We start from the raw sequence: 16747 nt of genomic DNA on the forward strand, positions 1-16747 counted from the left end.
CTCCTTTTTTAGCCTTTACTATTTATTATTCAATCATTTTTGAAGTTTTAATCTGTTTTTCAGTTGATGTGATTTTTTACTTTTCTGTAAGCAAATTTTTGATGCAAGTGAAAATAGTGGTTCCTACTTTTACTATCACTCTGTTTTAAAACTAGTTAAAGATTTATTTATTTTATTGGCAGTTAATGGTAGACCTGGGAGTGCCTTTGGGTGGTGGTGGGGGCCGGCTCAGCGGCACCTGCTCTGTTCCAGGGAGGGTGGAGCTGGCCTATCATGACCTGATCTCTGCCAGGGGAGGGGTAGTGCTGGTGGCCCAGGATGACCACCTGCTCTCTTGGGGGGGGGGGGGGGGGCATGCCGATTTTGGTTTCATCTTCGGTGTTGATTGGGTTTCAGTCAGTCTCTATACTTAGCCATTCATGAATACGGTTTTGAGACTTGTCTTGTAGGCTTGGCCTTGCTGCTTGAGCTTCTCCTGTACTGCATCCCTTTGGCTAAGAACAGGTGTCTTGTCCAATGCAAGATTTTGGGCTGTGATTGATGGTTTCTTTTTGCATACTGTTGAATATTAGAAGTTAACATCCCTGCTATTTGACCCTGTAAAGATATACTGATGCAGTAACTATTGGCAGGGCAGGAGGATTGAGCCTCCCTTTTTTAATATATCTACACATTTCTTATTTGAAGAAATAGATTGCCAGAACTGAGACTAAAAGCTAGCAATTGGAATTGCCTCATTTTTATAAATTGCATTATTTAGAAAATGTATTTTTTGAATGGCAAGGTTTGCAGTGGATATATTCTTTCTGTACTGCCAGGCCCTTGGAGACATGTTGAAAGTTAACAAAACACTGAAGAGTCTGAATGTTGAAACCAATTTCATCACTGGAGCTGGTATTTTGGCACTGGTGGAAGCACTGAAAGAGAATGAAACTTTGACAGAGATCAAGATTGCTAACCAGGTAAGACTGAATTTGCCTGGTAAATGATTTTGCTAACAAGAAGGAAACATTACTCCTGTTGGAATTCTGTGCAACTGTGCAGCACAAAATTTGCATATAATGCCCCAGGGGTGCAGGATTAAGCATTTTCCCCGCAGAATCCTTGCGATCTGGCCAATCGGGAGTTAGAACGCACATCGTGAGAACACACGTCATGGGACCTCCTTTATGCTGAATAAAGGGGGAGGGTCCCTTCAGCAGTCTAGGGAAAGCATTGCTCGTTCGTGGCTGAGAGACAGTAATGTTTCTGTGTTTTTTTTTGTTTTTTTAAATCCAATCCAAATGGCATGTCGGTTACTATGGTACTACCACAGAAATGTCAACAGTCTTTTGTAGCCTGTCCTTGCCCGTTTAGTAGTACAACTTCCACTTCAGCCAGCTGGCTGGCTGGCTGACCCCCCTCTTTGAGCCTCGGTGGCTCTCCCCGACCTAACTTCATCTGTCCTGGTGGTCTAGTGGCCTCTTCGAGGGCAGGAAAGGACTCCAATCTTTCCTGTCCGCTACTTCTGTTGCTGTCTGGCCGGTGCACTTCTTCAAACTGGCCGCCGTGACTTCAAGTGGTAGTCTCATGAGGCTACCACGTGAAGTCTCCGTGGCCATTTGACACGGTGGTACCAGCACAGAGCAACTTCAGCAGGGCAGGAAAGAGTGCAGGGGTGTGTGGATGCAAGAAGACTGGAAAAAAAAAAGCATACATGGTGTGTGAGTGTAGGAGGACTGGGAAACAATATGTGGTGTGTGGATGCAGGGGGACTGGAAAAAAATAATGCATGATGTGTAGGTGCAGGGAGGCTGGGAGAAAATAATGGATGGTGAGTGGGTGCGTCGACGGGGCTGAAAATCTTCCTTTCAGTTTTGAACAGGGAGAAGAGGGGAAGAATAATAAATTTAACTGTGGGGATAGAGAGGGGATGGGGATTAATCTTTGTTAACCACCCCAGCACCTCATGGAAAGCCTGCAGCTACCTTGGGTGTCCCTTTTACAACACTGCGGTACAGCTACCGCAGCGTTGTTACACACCAAATCGGGACTACTGCTGGGCTACTGCAGAAGCCCAGCGGTAGTTCCCACCCCCAGCACACACTGCTTCCAGCATGACAAAAATATTTTGTATTTTTGTAGTGCCAGGTTAGCATGGAAGCCCTTACTGTCATCTAAGTAGGTGGCAGTAAAGGCTCCCCCTCCTCCCCCCAAAAATGACTGCGTGCCAATCCCTGTGATTAGTACAGGGCCATTTCTTTCTTTTTTTTTAAGCTGAAAACAACCTTTACCCACTGCTGTAAATTCTGGATAATAATTAGCAAAAATGTTGTTTAAATTGTGACAAGCTTTCAGAATTTTGCAGAACTTGCCAATTTTGTGCGCAGAATTTAAATTTTTTTGCCGCAGAATGTTTTTGGTTTTTTTGTGCGGAATTCCATCAGGAGTAAAACATGTCTGGGCTCAGTATATGCTACTGCTTTCTAAACTTACTCTAGGTGGGGTAGAGTATTACAGTGATGTGTTTGTTACAGTTTAATGTAGACCTGGGAAAGACGGGGGGGGGGGGGGGGGAAGTTGTTCTTAAAGCAGAAGTGCTTTTAGTGCAAGATAACGGAATTAATTTTATAGAAAGTATTTTTCTGGGTCTATAAAGTTCTGCAGAGATTTTGAAAATTGCTTCCATAGAGAATAGCAGGCTAAGGTTTATTAGGAATAATGCCATTTTATTTGTGTAATTTAAATAAGAAGTACGGTAAGCAGATTTAGAAGGTGTTAAGGTGTTAAGAGTTATTTAGAATAGTGTCAGGTCATCTCTTGCTCTCTCAAAATTTTTCTTTGTAACCGATCAGAGGTCACTTCTGAAGTAGCCCCCAGCTGATGGTTTAGCCTGCAACTCTGCCTCTCTCTCTCTGAGTTGATTTGATTTAATAAATTAATATACCACTTTATACAGCAAAGTCTTTTTAAAGCGGTTTACAAACCTTAAACAAAACATTATTACAATATAAACCAAAATAGGTCAACATAACATAAAACTCATACAGAATAATAATAAAAAATCTACAATTATCTGATACACCTATAGTCTGGCAAAAGCACGCTCAAATATCCACGTCTTCAAAACCTTATGAAATCCAAGGTAGGTAAGTGAATTGCGGACACTAGAAGGTAAGGACTTCCATAGAGATGAAAGCCCTGTTTTCATGTCGAAGTTAATTTCAAAGATATGGAAGTTTTAGTAAGCAGCAATGAGATAAGTGCAAAAGGCAGCAATGATGTTGTTTAAATAGCTTATTGGAAAGATACATTGGTGCTCTCAAATGAAAAGCTTTAAAAACCATGCATATTTAAATGTTATCCTAGCAGAAATTGGCAGCCAATGCAAATCCTTCAATAGTGTTTTGGACTAGTTGAAACCTTTTTAGACTATCTATTAACAAAAACGTTTCAGTGATTGGGTAAGTACATACAGTAAGGCTTCAAATTTTTTTTTGTCTTGCAGAGATTTTATAATTTGGGTCCCAGCAGGAGTATTGATGCAGATACGTTTTGGTCATATGTAAATGGAAATTTGAGTTTTAGAGGGGCTTCAATCACCATTGTATCAGAATAGAATAAAGTAGTGGAGGATGGTTTAAATCAGTTCCCTTAGTAAGGAATTAACACAAATGAACATCCAAATCTCCATGGTGCACTGACACATTAAGAGACTTGAAAAGATTGTTGTAAATTAGAGAGGGCCTGGAGAAAATCTCCAGATTTACAGTAGAAGAAATCATGGCACAAAATAAAAAAAAAAAAACAAAACATCAGAAGGAAGTATCAGTAGCAAAAAAAAAAAAGTCTTATAAAATATTAATAGGTGGAGGCATTTCTAATTCAAAGATGTTTTTTAGGATTTTCAGTAATCTTACTAGGACTTCATCAGTAACAGAGGTTTCTGAAATACTGCATCCTTCGGCCGCGGAATTGGCTAGCTATTTCATTGATAAAGTGGAGAAAATATTATAAAAAAAAAAAAAGTTGTTCTTTTTGTTTCCATGGGTGCAATAGAAGGTAATAGGAACAACATACTAGTAGATAGTTTGGTCTATTTTTCAAAAGGATTCATGTCCATCTTTTTATTGAAAAATATTCCAAAAGAAATACTACATTGGATAACTAGTTTTGTGAATGTGTCCTTTAAAGTTTTTCCTACTAATTTGGGAGACATAATTTTAACTCCTATTCCCAAGTCCAAAAAAGCTGACTTGTTATTAACTTCCAATTTTCATCCAGTGGCTAGTAAACCTTGGATGACTAAGTTGATTAAATCCTTGGTAGCTTCTCAAACAATGAGTTTTTTTGGATACGTTTCAAAGTTTGCATAATAAAGTAAGACAAACTAAATAGAAATTCCATATAATTTCAACATTCATTCAATGATCTGGAATAATTCAGCAATTTTAATTAATAATAAACCGATACTCTGGAAAGAATGGTTTAATAAAGGAATCTGGTCCGTTGATCAAAACTTGATTGATAATAAATTGAAACTTTTCTCAATGCTACAAACACAATTTGGATTACACCCAAATCAATAATTTCATTGGATACAGTAACATTTTATGACTTCCAATCATTATCCAAGTTTGCTATGTACACTTCAACCCTTCTAATCTACCATCTCAGTTCACAAAAATTGTAATTAAATCAACCTTTAAAGAAAAGACAGGTCTTCGTTCAGTATGGGAGTCTGATCTATATTCTCTCACTGATCATCAATGGAGTACTTTTTGGGTAAAACAAGTAAACCCTTTTCCTCATCAGCCTTCCTCCAATCTCTCTTTTTTTTCTGCATCATGGAATTTTATGGACTCCTCAAAAAGTGAAGGTTGCAGGTCTGTCAAAAGATAACTTATGTTGGTCATGTAATGAACATCAAGGTACTCTTCTCGATTTAATCTTTAAATGCCATTGTACCAATTTGTTTCCTTTACTTTTTGTGACTGACTAGGCCAATTTTTAGGCTGGAGACCTTAACTGAATGCTGCCCTTTTTTTCTGTTCAACATTAAGGAGTTTAATTTGGCCATGACCCTTTTTTTCGATGTCTCAGAAGACCCTCAGTGACTTCAAGAGGTGCACCTAATGTAATCAGGTGATTTTCAGTAACGGGCGCACCATTGTAACATAGTAAATGACGGCAGATAAAGACCTGAACAGTCCATCCAGTCTGCCCAACAAGATAACTTTATATGTATATCTGAGTTTGATTTGTCCCTGCCTTTCTCAGGGCACAGACTGTAGTAGTCCGCCCTGCAATGGTTTTATTCGCCAAATACCGGCGTCGCCACCCAATGTCCGCTAAGATTCCATAGTTCCATTCCTTCTAAACAGGATTCCTTTGTGTTTATCCCACACATGTTTGAATTCCATTACCGTTTTCATCTCCACCACCTCCCGCAGGAGGGCATTCCACGTATCCACCACCCTCTCCGTGAAAAAATACTTCCTGACATTACTCCTGAGTCTGCCCCCCTTCAATATGATTCTCTATTTGCACAACATACGACAGCTCTGAAAGGATGGAATCATCTAGACGCCACTCATGTCGGACTCTCTGCGTCACCGGGAAACTCAGCTTTAATACTACTGGACTATGATCTGACCATGTGCGGCAGAAGATTTGATGTTCCAGAATTACATGGATCAGCTCAACATCACCCAACCAGAGGTCAATGCGCAAGAAAGACTGGTGAACCTGCGAAAAATAGGATTACTTTGCCTCCAAAAGTCTGACACCTCCCATCATGCCAAAAAAGCACGAAATAACTCATGATCACGCTTCGCATATAGTACCATCATGGTGGAATTGTCTAAATGGGGATTAGGAGTTACATTAAAGTCCCCCCAATGAGCAGGCGACCTGCTTTATGTCTAGTGTATGTCCTTTAGTATGGGTGGGGTTGCATGTTTGGCCATTGGAGCTCCCATAGTTGAAGGAAGTCTTTGCATTCATTCACATTTGTTAGGTTAGTATCCTCGAGATGTAGGTTAATATCGCCTACTATAAGAAGGTTTTGGGATGAAACGCATGTATTCGAAATGAAATCCATTGTGTTTGGCAGTCTTGCCAGTTGCCTGGTGATCTGTAGAACAGGATAAGGTTTAGGTGGTCTTGTAGAGTAGGGTGATTGATTCTGACGGATGCAATTTCAAGTTGTGGAAGTATTGATTCGGCTGTTGTTGTGACAGTGAATTGGGATCTATAGATTATAGCTAATCCTCCTCCTCCTTTTTCTGTTCCTTGTCCAGTGGGTTATCTTGTACCCTGGAGGGCATAGTTCTAGAATTATGGGGTCTTTGAGGTCGTGGATCCAGGTTTCGTTTATAAAGACAACGAGATTGTCTGTTGTGAGCCAATCGGTGATTGTCGCAGTTTTGTTGACTGCAGATCTGGCATTAATATAACCTATTTGTACTAGTCGGTGGGGTTCAGTTAGGGTCTGTGATGTGATGATTTTTATTAGTTGTCTGTCTTCTCGGTCTTTGAGTTTATTGTGTCCCTTCTTTCCTTTCACTGAAACATCAAACAAACCAGGTAAATTTCAATAATATAGGTGTCCCACTTAGTTATGAGCTTTGCGAGCCGCTTGCAACACCTGCTCCTTTAGCTTAAAGTCCTGAAAGCAGGCTATAATGTCTTTGGAGAGATTTCCTCACGTGGGACCTAGGGCTCTATGAGAACGCTCCAGCAGGATCACTGCAGGTTCAATCGTTATACCCGTCTCTGTTAGCAACGAGCTGACAATTTGTTTCACCGTTGCTTCACAATCTTGATATAACGGAACCGGGTAATCCTCGAAAATGCAAATTGCGCCAACGGCTCTGATTCTCAAGGTCCTCAATTTTTATGTATATAGTTTCAGGTTAATTGACTTTGAGGCTTTGAAGTTTCAAGTCCCTATTGTCCTAGCATTGTTTTTTGGTGAGCCTGGTAGCTAGGGATTACCACATGTGAGAATAAAACTGGGCCTGCTTGTCCTTGGAGAAAGCGAAATTACTCCTCTGTAGCAGGTGTTCTTTGATGACAACAAGCCAGGCCCTCTCACCTAGGAGTTGTATTCCTTTAGCTATATTACCTGACTGAGGGTCCCACACGTGCGTGTCGGGCTGGAAGGCACTTGCTTATGCATCGTGGGATGCTGCTAGAAATTTCTTGAACAGTGTCTGCACCAGACTTGCTGTCCTTAGAGAATGCCTGCTACAGGTGAGTAACTTCGCTTTTCTGAAGGGCTCACAATTTAAAAATAAATTTGAAGTGAGATTTGAACCTGGGTCCCTTGGTTTACAGTCCACTGCATTAACCACTAGGCTACTCCTAAGACCTAATTCTGCTCTGTTAAGAATGCCCATAATACTTGAAGCTGTCCTAGAGCCTGATATCCCCTTCCGGTCTCATTTTCAGGGGAGAGGGAGGGGAACAGCAACCCCTGGGTGGATTTAAGGAGGTGTCGTGCCTTAATCCCTCCAGTGGACAGCTGCTCAATTAGAGCACATTTCTGTAACCTAGACATTCCTGAAATGGGTCTAAATAAGAGCAGCAGTCTTTTTAGACATGGATGGTTTTTTCCCCTTTGGTAATCACTGTTGGGACGTCCAGATTTCAGGCCTTCTCTAGTCCCGCCCAGAACACACCCCCTTTCTATTTGGACGTACTGCAGTGTTTGATGTCCCTATTCTACCTTTGCAAAATCAGGATTTGGACGTTTCAAGCACACAGGCGTCCATTTCTTCCTTTTGAGACATCCATATGCGTCGAAAATGAGCACCATAGTAAATTTTCCTGTTTTACTTGTTCTGCGTTTGTGACCATACAGAGGCAGCAGCTGGGAACCGCTGTAGAAATGGAAATTGCCAAGATGCTGGAGAACAATGCTGCGATTCTAAAGTTTGGCTACCAGTTTACCCAGCAAGGTCCAAGGACTAGGGCAGCAGCATCTATTACAAAGAACAACGATCTAGGTGAGAGAATTTGAGCAAGCACTTGTTTGTTTTATCTCTGTAGGATAACCTCTTCATAGGAAAAATAGGTATCTGATGGTCTACTGATTTGTAACTCACCAGTTTGCATCAGATATCTTTCCTTCAGTACTAATGGTCTTTTTCAGGACTGAGAATTTGTAAACATATTTAGTATTGCACTACCACCAATGTGTTTGTTTAATTTGCAATTTATCTGTTTTGTTCACATTGCTAAGTACATTTATATTATCATTGGTATATAAGATTGTTAAATAAAATATTGCATAACTTGCAAATATTAACTTAACACAGATGACACAATGCTAGCACTCCCCCCCCCCCCCCCCCCCCCCAAAAAAAGTTACATTTTTAACATGGTTGCCTGTTTATCTATGCAGATACTAGGGTAATGAGCTCCTTACCTATCACCACACTTTAAAAAAAAAAAAAGGCATTATATTGAATTTTACCACATGATAGAGGTAAATTTTGTCACGGGTTTAGACTCTTCTCTGACTCTGGATCTCCCTTCGTAGGCATTGACTACTGCTCCTGGATATGGAACAGTTTAATGTCCCATTGGCATTACTAACACATCCTTGAAACTTGGTTAAACAAAATCTATAGTGTGGCACAAGTCCTAATGTTCCAGAACACAGTGCCCTGCAGTACTCTGTCTTTTTCCAACAAATAGAAAACAAAGCAGGTGCTGCCACAGTATTCTCTTTCACACTATTATGGAGAAAAGGAAACGGTCGTATACGCCTTCAAATAATTCCTCCCTGAAGTTATCCAGCTGTATTAAAGGTGAACAGTCTCATTCTCATTTTTCACTATCAAGAAGTTTGTCCATAAGAATGTAAGCATTGCCATACTGGGACTGACCAAAGGTTCATCAAACCCAGTATCCTGCTTTACAACAGTGGGCAATCCAGGTCACAAGTACCTGGCAAGATCCCAAAATGGTAAAACAGATTTTATGTTGCTGTCCAGCACCAGTGAAATACAACCCAGGCTTCTCTCAACAGCCTCGGGGCTGGAACAGTCTCCTCCCTTTTCAGTGTTAATCCACCTTAGCCTGCCCATGCTTCCCCCCCCCCACCCCACCACCAAAAGAAAAAAAAAAAACAAAAACAACCCCCCACCATAAAAAAGTACAGCTCAATTGGATTTATGTTGCATATCTTTGGGGGAAATTAGCAAAACATCTCTTCATCTGTAGATCCTTCTCAGTAGCCGTTGTGATGCCCTGTTCCATTACTGGTTCCTTCAGCTTGCTGCCACCATAGGAGATAAGCCCAAGCAGGGCTGTAGCAAGCTATAATTGTACCCTGTGGGACTCGCTTACCATGGAACCCTAACCCCTTTCCATGGAACCCTAACCCCTTTCCAGAGGGAAGGGTGGGATCTTGGGGAGGGAGGTGGGTGCTCTTTTGGGGGAGAGGCTTTCAGGAGAACATAAGTATTGCCATTCTGAGACAGACTGAAGGTCCATCAAGTCCAGTATGCTATTCCCAACAGTGTCCAATCCAGTTCACAAGTACCTAGCTTACGGACTTTTAGGAAATTATCCAAATCCCTTTTAAACCCTGCTAAGCTAACTGCTTTTACCACATTCTCTGGCAATGAATTCCAGAGTTTAATTACAGACCGAGTGAAGAAATATTTTCTCCAGTTTGTTTTAAATTTACTACTTAGTTTCATTGCGTGCCCCCTTGCTAGTATTTTTAGAAAGAGTAAACAAACAATTCATGTCTGCCCATTCCACTCCGCTCACTATTTTATAGACCTCTATCATATCATATATTCCTCAACCATCTCTTCTCCAAGCTGAAGAGCCCTAGCTGCTTTAGCCTTTCCTCATAGGGAAGTTGTCTCACCCCTTTATCATTTTCATTGCCCTTCTCTGTACCTTTTCTAATTCTGCTGTCTTTTTTGAGATGAGATGTGCCAGAATTGCACACAATATTCAAGGTGCAGTCACATCATAGAGTAATACAAAGGCTATAATATTCTCATTTTTGTTTTCCATTCCTTTCCTAGTAATTCCTAACATTCTATTTGCTTTCTTAGCTGCAGCTGCACACAGAGCAGAGGGTTCCAGTGTATCATCAACGATGACACCTAGATACTTTTCCTAATGTGGAACCTTGTGTCATGTAGCTATTGTTTGGGTTCCTCTTTCCCAAATGCATCACTTTGCACTTGCTCACATTAAACATCATCTGCCATTTGGATGCCCAGTCTCGTAAGGCCTTTTTTGCAATTTTTCACAATCCTCTTGCGATTTAACAACTTTGAATAACTTTGTCTCATCAGCAAATGTAATTACCTCACTAGTTATTCCCATCTCTGTATCATTTATAAATATATTAAAAAGCACTGGTCCCAGCACAGACCCCTGGGGAACCCCACTATGTACCCTTTTCCATTGAGAATACTGACCATTTAACCCTACTTTTTTTTTATCTTTTAACCAGTTCTTAATCCACAATAGCACTATACCTCCTATCCCCTCACTTTCTGATTTCCTTAGGAGTCTTTCATGAGGTAGTTTGTCAAATGCCTGTTGAAAATCCAGATACACAATATCAATTGGCTCACCTTTATCCATATGTTTATTCACCCCTTCAAAGAAATGTAGAAAATTGGTGAGGCCATTGTGCCTGCACCGACATCAGGTTCACTGGTCTATAATTGCCCAGCACCGACGTGAGGCTCACAAGTCTGTAATTTCCCAGGTCACCTACTGGAACCCTTTTAAAAAATTGGCATTACATTGCCCACCTTCCAGTCTTCCGGTGCCATGCTTGATTTTCAAGATAAATTACATATTACTAATAATAGCTCTGCAAGTTCACTTTTCAATTCAATTAGTACTCTTCAATTTGTCAAATTGCCCCATTACATCTTCCAGGTTTACAGAGATTTATTTCAGTTTCTCTGACTCATCAACCATTTGAATACCATTTCTGGGACTAGTATCTCTCCCATATTGAAGGCTGAAACAAAGAATTCATTTAATCTCTCCGCTATGGTCTCGTCTTCCCTGAGTGTCCTTTTTAACCCTCTGTCATCTAGTGGTCCAACTGATTCTTTTACTGACTTCTTGCTTCTAAATATACCTAAATAAGTTTTTACTATGTGTTTTTGCATTCAACTTAATCTACTTTTCAAAGTCTCTCTTTTGCCTTCCTTATCAGTGCTTTCCATTTGACTTGCCATTCCTTATTCTGTTTCCTGTTATTTTCAGTTGGATCCTTCTTCCATTTTCTGAAGGATTTTCTTTTAACTTTCTTCACCTCACTTTTTAACCATGCCGGCTGTCATTTGCTGGCCTTCCTTCTTTTTTAATACATGGAATATATCTGGTATGGGCTTCCAGGATGGTATTTTTACATAGCATCCACGCCTGATGTATATTTTTTACCTTTGCAGCTGCTCCTCTAAGGTTTTGTTGTTTGTGTTTTGCTGCTTCCTGCTCATTTTATCATAGTCTCTTTTTTGAAAGTTAAATGCTAACATATTGGATTTCCTGTGTGTACTTACTCCAGAGATTATATCAAATCTTATCATGTATAATCACTGTTTTCAAGTGGCCCCAGCACCATTGCATCCTGCACCAGATCATACACTCCATTAAGGACTAGGCCTAGCTGCTCTGTAAAGTAGTCCTTGATTTCATCAAGGAATTTTACCTTCCTAGATGCTCTGATGTTACATTTACCCAGTCAATATCGAGGTAATTGAAATCGCCCATTATTATTGTGTTATCCAGTTTGTTAACCCTCATCCTGGCCAGGTGGACCGGGGTGGGGGAGGGAGGGAAACATAGGGCAGGCCTCTACAAATATTCTTGAAATCTAGGAGCCAGCTGAAACCTCCATTGATTCTCCTTCCCCACTCCTCTAACATTGCCCCCCAGTGAATTTCAGGGGTGGAGGGGGGAGATACACTCTCAAATCATCATTAGCTCTTCCAGAAACTGATTTACTAAGGCTCTTTTCCTATTTAGTGTCTTTGGGCAATCAGTTTCTTAAGGTGCCCCTGCAGATCACTGTCAGTTGCCTTTTTTTATTTTAGGTATCACCATGACCTCTGGGTCTCTTCCTGTCTGTTTCTTTCTCTGGCATACCCCTCCCCATCTTGCCCTCTCTCTCATACCCCCTCCCCAGCCTATGCCTAGTCTGTCGCATGCTCTTTCTCTTGTACACTCTTTCCTTTACCTTGGCAGCCTCACAAATAGTGCACACAAGGGAGAGGTGGTGTTCGTGAGACAGCTGACCAAAAGGGGATGAAATCCCAGGCACCAGAGTAAGCAGGGAAGCAATGGATGGGGTACCGATTTGGCACCCCTGTCTCCTTTGTGCCCTATGTGTCTACACCAGCTGCACATACCTTGCTAAGGCCCTGAGTATAGGAATTATCAGGGTTTAAAGGGTTAGGCTTCCAGTGGGATACTGTCTTCTATGGAATCTGGTAAATAAATGGTTAATGTTAGTCTAGAATACATAAGGAAAGTATTCTACATTTGTTGGTAGAATATTCTGAGACTGACTTCTCTCAGCCTTCACCTTTAACCTCAGGTTTGTCCAGCAATAGCAATGGGAGAAGCTGTCTGCAGGAAGGTTTGCTTTTTCCTACTTAGGCAGTAGGGTGATATATTTATGGTCCTATGATTTTTTTTTTTCTATCTGTTTTCTGTCAGTCCTCCCCTATGTTTGCATTTGTCGTTCCTTTAATGGAATGGATTCATTTCCACATCTGTGGGTTAGTCTATAAAAATGTATCCATTTTGAATCGTAGGATAATCTAGCAGAGACTAAGGTCCCTGCTGGTATTTCTCCTTGTTAACAAGCCATGCAAATCTAAAATAAATGACTAATTCTCTGTTGTGATTGGATTTATTTATAGAAATGCTATTTCCACACTTACATGGACCCCCATTGAGAATTTTCACCCCTAGCCCCATTTTCAAGATCACATTTCTGGGTTTGACAGCATTTGCTTCATGACCATTCTCTTTAATTCCCATCTCTTTCCATTAAAGAGCACCAATCAGAAATGTTGTGCACATGAATTGTAAAAAACTTTTTTTTCTTTTAAATTTATTGTACAGTTCGTCAAAGGCGAGTAGAAGGAGAACATCTGTAGCATAAGCCTGGAAGACCTAACTGCGTGTAAGGCAGCTGGCATTGCTGTAGTGATAGAATGCCGTATGGAAAGATGCTCATAAAATGAAATGTTGATGTATGTATGTATATGTATATATACTGAACATTACCTGACCAGTAGAAAAGAATACTGTAACCCTAGTCACAAGTACAATTCATAAACAATTGACATTCATTTTTACTGTGTGCCAGAGTTAGCATTCTTCATCAATAAGGATCAATTTCTTGCATCTCACTACAAGATGTTTAATTGCATTAATCATGTCAGGTGTCTATCTACATACACTGATGCATTTGTGTCATTTGGAATAGGGGTATTGTGTTGCCAAACCCATGGTGCTGAAGTATTACATAGCTCATTTTGCTAATGTCATAATTTGTATAACAGTTTCTTAACCTGGGGAGTGAGAATGTTCCATGTAATTGATCCTGTTTTTGTATCTTTTGCTATTGATATGTCATTTTATTTCGTTTTCCAGGTTTTCATTTCATTTTCTTTAAAGTCAATGTGGGAAGCACTTCTTCCTGTTTAACTCTAATTGCGGGTTTTCCCTCCGGTTTTATGAAACGTACGAGCAAGCGTCAGAGAAAACAGCATCCTCAGGCACCTAATGTGGAACATTATGCCATGAACATCTCATGGCACAGCGAGAGGGGCAGAGTGGCCAGATAATACCAGATAGACCCCAAAGTGTCTTGATGGGCAAAATGGTACCAGCATACTATGAGCAGTGGGGGCAAAGCAGCCCCAGCAGTGACATGAATAGCCCAAGGCACCAAAAGATTATTGACCACTTGTGGAACAGCTCAGTGGTATATAAATTAGATTAGGGACCAAAATGTTTACCATGAGACTTACTTTATACAGATAATGATCTTTTGATCCACACCAATGGCGTACTCTAAAAAGGTAATAGATTTCTCCACTTCTAAAGGAAGGAATTCTTTTTCTAAGGGTGGTAGATTTATGGGAGGAAAAACTACAAAATTCAAAAATAAGTTGGTCTAGTGGATAACGGCAGAGCTGCTGAATAGGGAAAAATGTTAATCCAGTGGTTTTAATCCAGTCACAGTATTTGAGATTAGAAATTGGCTCAAGATGTATGATGCTTTTTGTCATTTGCTGGATTATCACATAAGTAGTCCAATGAAAGTTGAACATATTGGGCCTCTTTTTTTTTGCTTTAATCAGTTACAAATAAAGAACTGTCCTCTCTCACCCAGGAAACTATCCATTATCCTCACACCTAAAAGGCAGTTCCCTTAATCCACATTCTACCTGAACTGTGAAGCAGTGTTGATGAAGAGGTGTGAGGCCTTCTACAAGTGCAGTTCCATTTTCCATCTCTAGTGGGCTGATGCTCATAACCAAACACGGGTGCTAGAGGTGATTAGCGTTGGACTAACACCTTCATTGGTGAGTGCATAATGCTCAGAGGCTCTAGCAAGGGAGATGACATGCGTGCCAAAGATTAGCGCAAATAGAATGCTAATATAGTTAAATGCTCAGAGAGCAACATGCTATAAATGCATAATCTTGCCAGTTTGTGTCTTAAAAAGTATGTCCTGGGTGTCAGAAGGCAGCCCTAATACTAGGGCAGTGCATGCTTTCCATAGCCAATGAGGAAACGAAAGAGGACAGGAAAAGGCAAAACTTGCGTGCTGGTTGACGCACTTACTTGCAATGTTATAACGTCAACAATTGTGGGTGATGGCGGTAAATCAAATAAAAGAAAAAAGAACAAGCCCAAAAACAAGCTACCTGTAAGTTCAGAAAAAAAAAATTCAACTTCAAAATATAAGAAGCCCAAACTTGCAGGAAAATAAGCTAGGTTGGCAACACTGAACTGGTGGCTGTGGTAGCTTCTGTTTTAGTTTTATTTTGAGATTGGCTGGTGACAAATCTGCTGCAAGGGAGGGTCCTTTTCCTCCTTTCCCATCCCCCACTGGACCCAGGCTGTCTGCCATGAAAGGTAAACATGCAGTGCGTCTGTTTACCCATACACTTTCAGTGGCAAACAAATATAGTGTAGCCATCTTTATTTTTTTTTTTTTTTTGCATTTTTTTAATGCATATCTGGATTATAGACAGAATTGTCCTCGTGTACACTCAGATAAAATATCCTCTGAAATTTAGACTCCAGGGCACAAACAACAAATTTTAAAAAAAGGTATTAAATGGTCTACATTTTCATTCAACTTCAAATACTGTAGAGATTTCATGCAAAACAGTGAATACACACAGGGTGCTATTTATGCAGAGGAATTGCACTGAGACTGTTTGTAAAACGTGGCTTTGCTGCTGCTTTACTTCTGTACCTTTTGGAAGAATCAAAGTGTTTAATTTCTCTCAATGCAGTGTATTTATTGTCATTTGTGTCTCTAAAATTGTTCATTTTGCTGTTTTTACTTCTGTGTTAATACAGTTGTAGATTAAATTTTAAGGGGAAGGGAAGAAGCTGATGATTATCGTTTGTGTTGACATCATCAAAAAGCAAAGTTTTAGGTAAATGATAGGTAGGTCATTTCTAGTGTTCTGGAGGGACCTGGGCTTGATGCCTGCTTCCGTTCTGGTCAGCTGGGGTTGGAGATGCTACAAAGACAGTGTTTATGGCAGCTGCAGCCATTGTGCCGTTGAATGCCTAGTGGCTGGATTTAGGGCCCATGTTTAAATGGTTCTATGAGGAACCCTGCTGTTTGGTCCCAGACCGATCAATATTACAATGACTGAAGTATGTTTTGGGGTGGAGGGGGCAAAATCCCTGAGTAGTTAGAAGTGAAGATGCATAGTGCCAGATGTTAACCATAGACCCAACTGACAGAAAGCCCAGAAGATCAAGATAGTTAAAATAGTTAAATAGTTAAAAATAGTTAAGTGATTTTGCATGCTAACAAAATTTGTGAATGAACTATATGTGCAAAAAGAAATATAAATTGTAAAAGGGAGGAAAAGACCTCAGAATTTGTCTGCGGACTTATATCAGTCTTGAATTTATATCTCAACAGACTCCCTTATAACCGTTGGCCAGATCCTCTTGTCAAAATTTTATTTATCTACACAAAATCCTTTTCAATATGTTTATCTTTTATCAAAATGGTCTCTGACATGTTCATAAGCACTTATCTGGACAAATCCCAACGGGGTTCCCAATTCGCTATAACTTCATCAGGGGAATTTATGTGCCTAGAACTATCTTCTTCCTGCTTTACTCATTGCTTTAGGGTCCTAGTCACAATGAGAATAAATAAATTTAAAAAGCAGATGTATACCTGCTGATTTAAGCATGTCCCGAGGCACTTTTCCCTCTAAACTGAGCTGGGAATCCTCCACCTACAGACCTGCCAGTAGGTGGTGTTGTTTCACTATCACATTTTCAATAGTGAGGGACAGGCAAGCTCTGCAGGACTTGGAACTTGCCTGTCCCTAATGCAGGGGCGTATCTGTGTGGGGCCACAGGGGCCTGGGCCCCTGCAGATTTCACCCTGGCCCCCCTCCCGCCGTCAACCCTCCCCCGCTGCTTACCTTTGCTGGCGGAAGGCCCCAACCCCCGCCAGCCGAGGTCCGTTTCCTCCTGCCTTTAA

General features: G+C 40.6%; 1 protein-coding gene across 2 annotated transcripts in view; it reads left to right on the plus strand.

Moving 5' to 3' along the window:
* LOC115460646 (tropomodulin-2-like) overlaps positions 1–14832 on the plus strand; it is a 74983-nt gene extending 60151 nt beyond the window's left edge. For both annotated transcript variants that reach the window (XM_030190413.1, XM_030190414.1), the window contains exons 8-10: positions 819–962; positions 7847–7991; positions 13111–14832. In XM_030190413.1, the coding sequence (XP_030046273.1) occupies positions 819–962; positions 7847–7991; positions 13111–13145 (324 nt within the window). In that variant the 3' untranslated portion in view covers positions 13146–14832. The remainder of the gene's footprint in view (positions 1–818; positions 963–7846; positions 7992–13110) is intronic.
* Positions 14833–16747: the final 1915 nt, after the last annotated feature.

The sequence above is a fragment of the Microcaecilia unicolor genome, chromosome 1, assembly GCF_901765095.1.
Source record: "Microcaecilia unicolor chromosome 1, aMicUni1.1, whole genome shotgun sequence".
In the NCBI taxonomy this organism is placed as follows: Eukaryota; Metazoa; Chordata; class Amphibia; order Gymnophiona; family Siphonopidae; genus Microcaecilia; species Microcaecilia unicolor.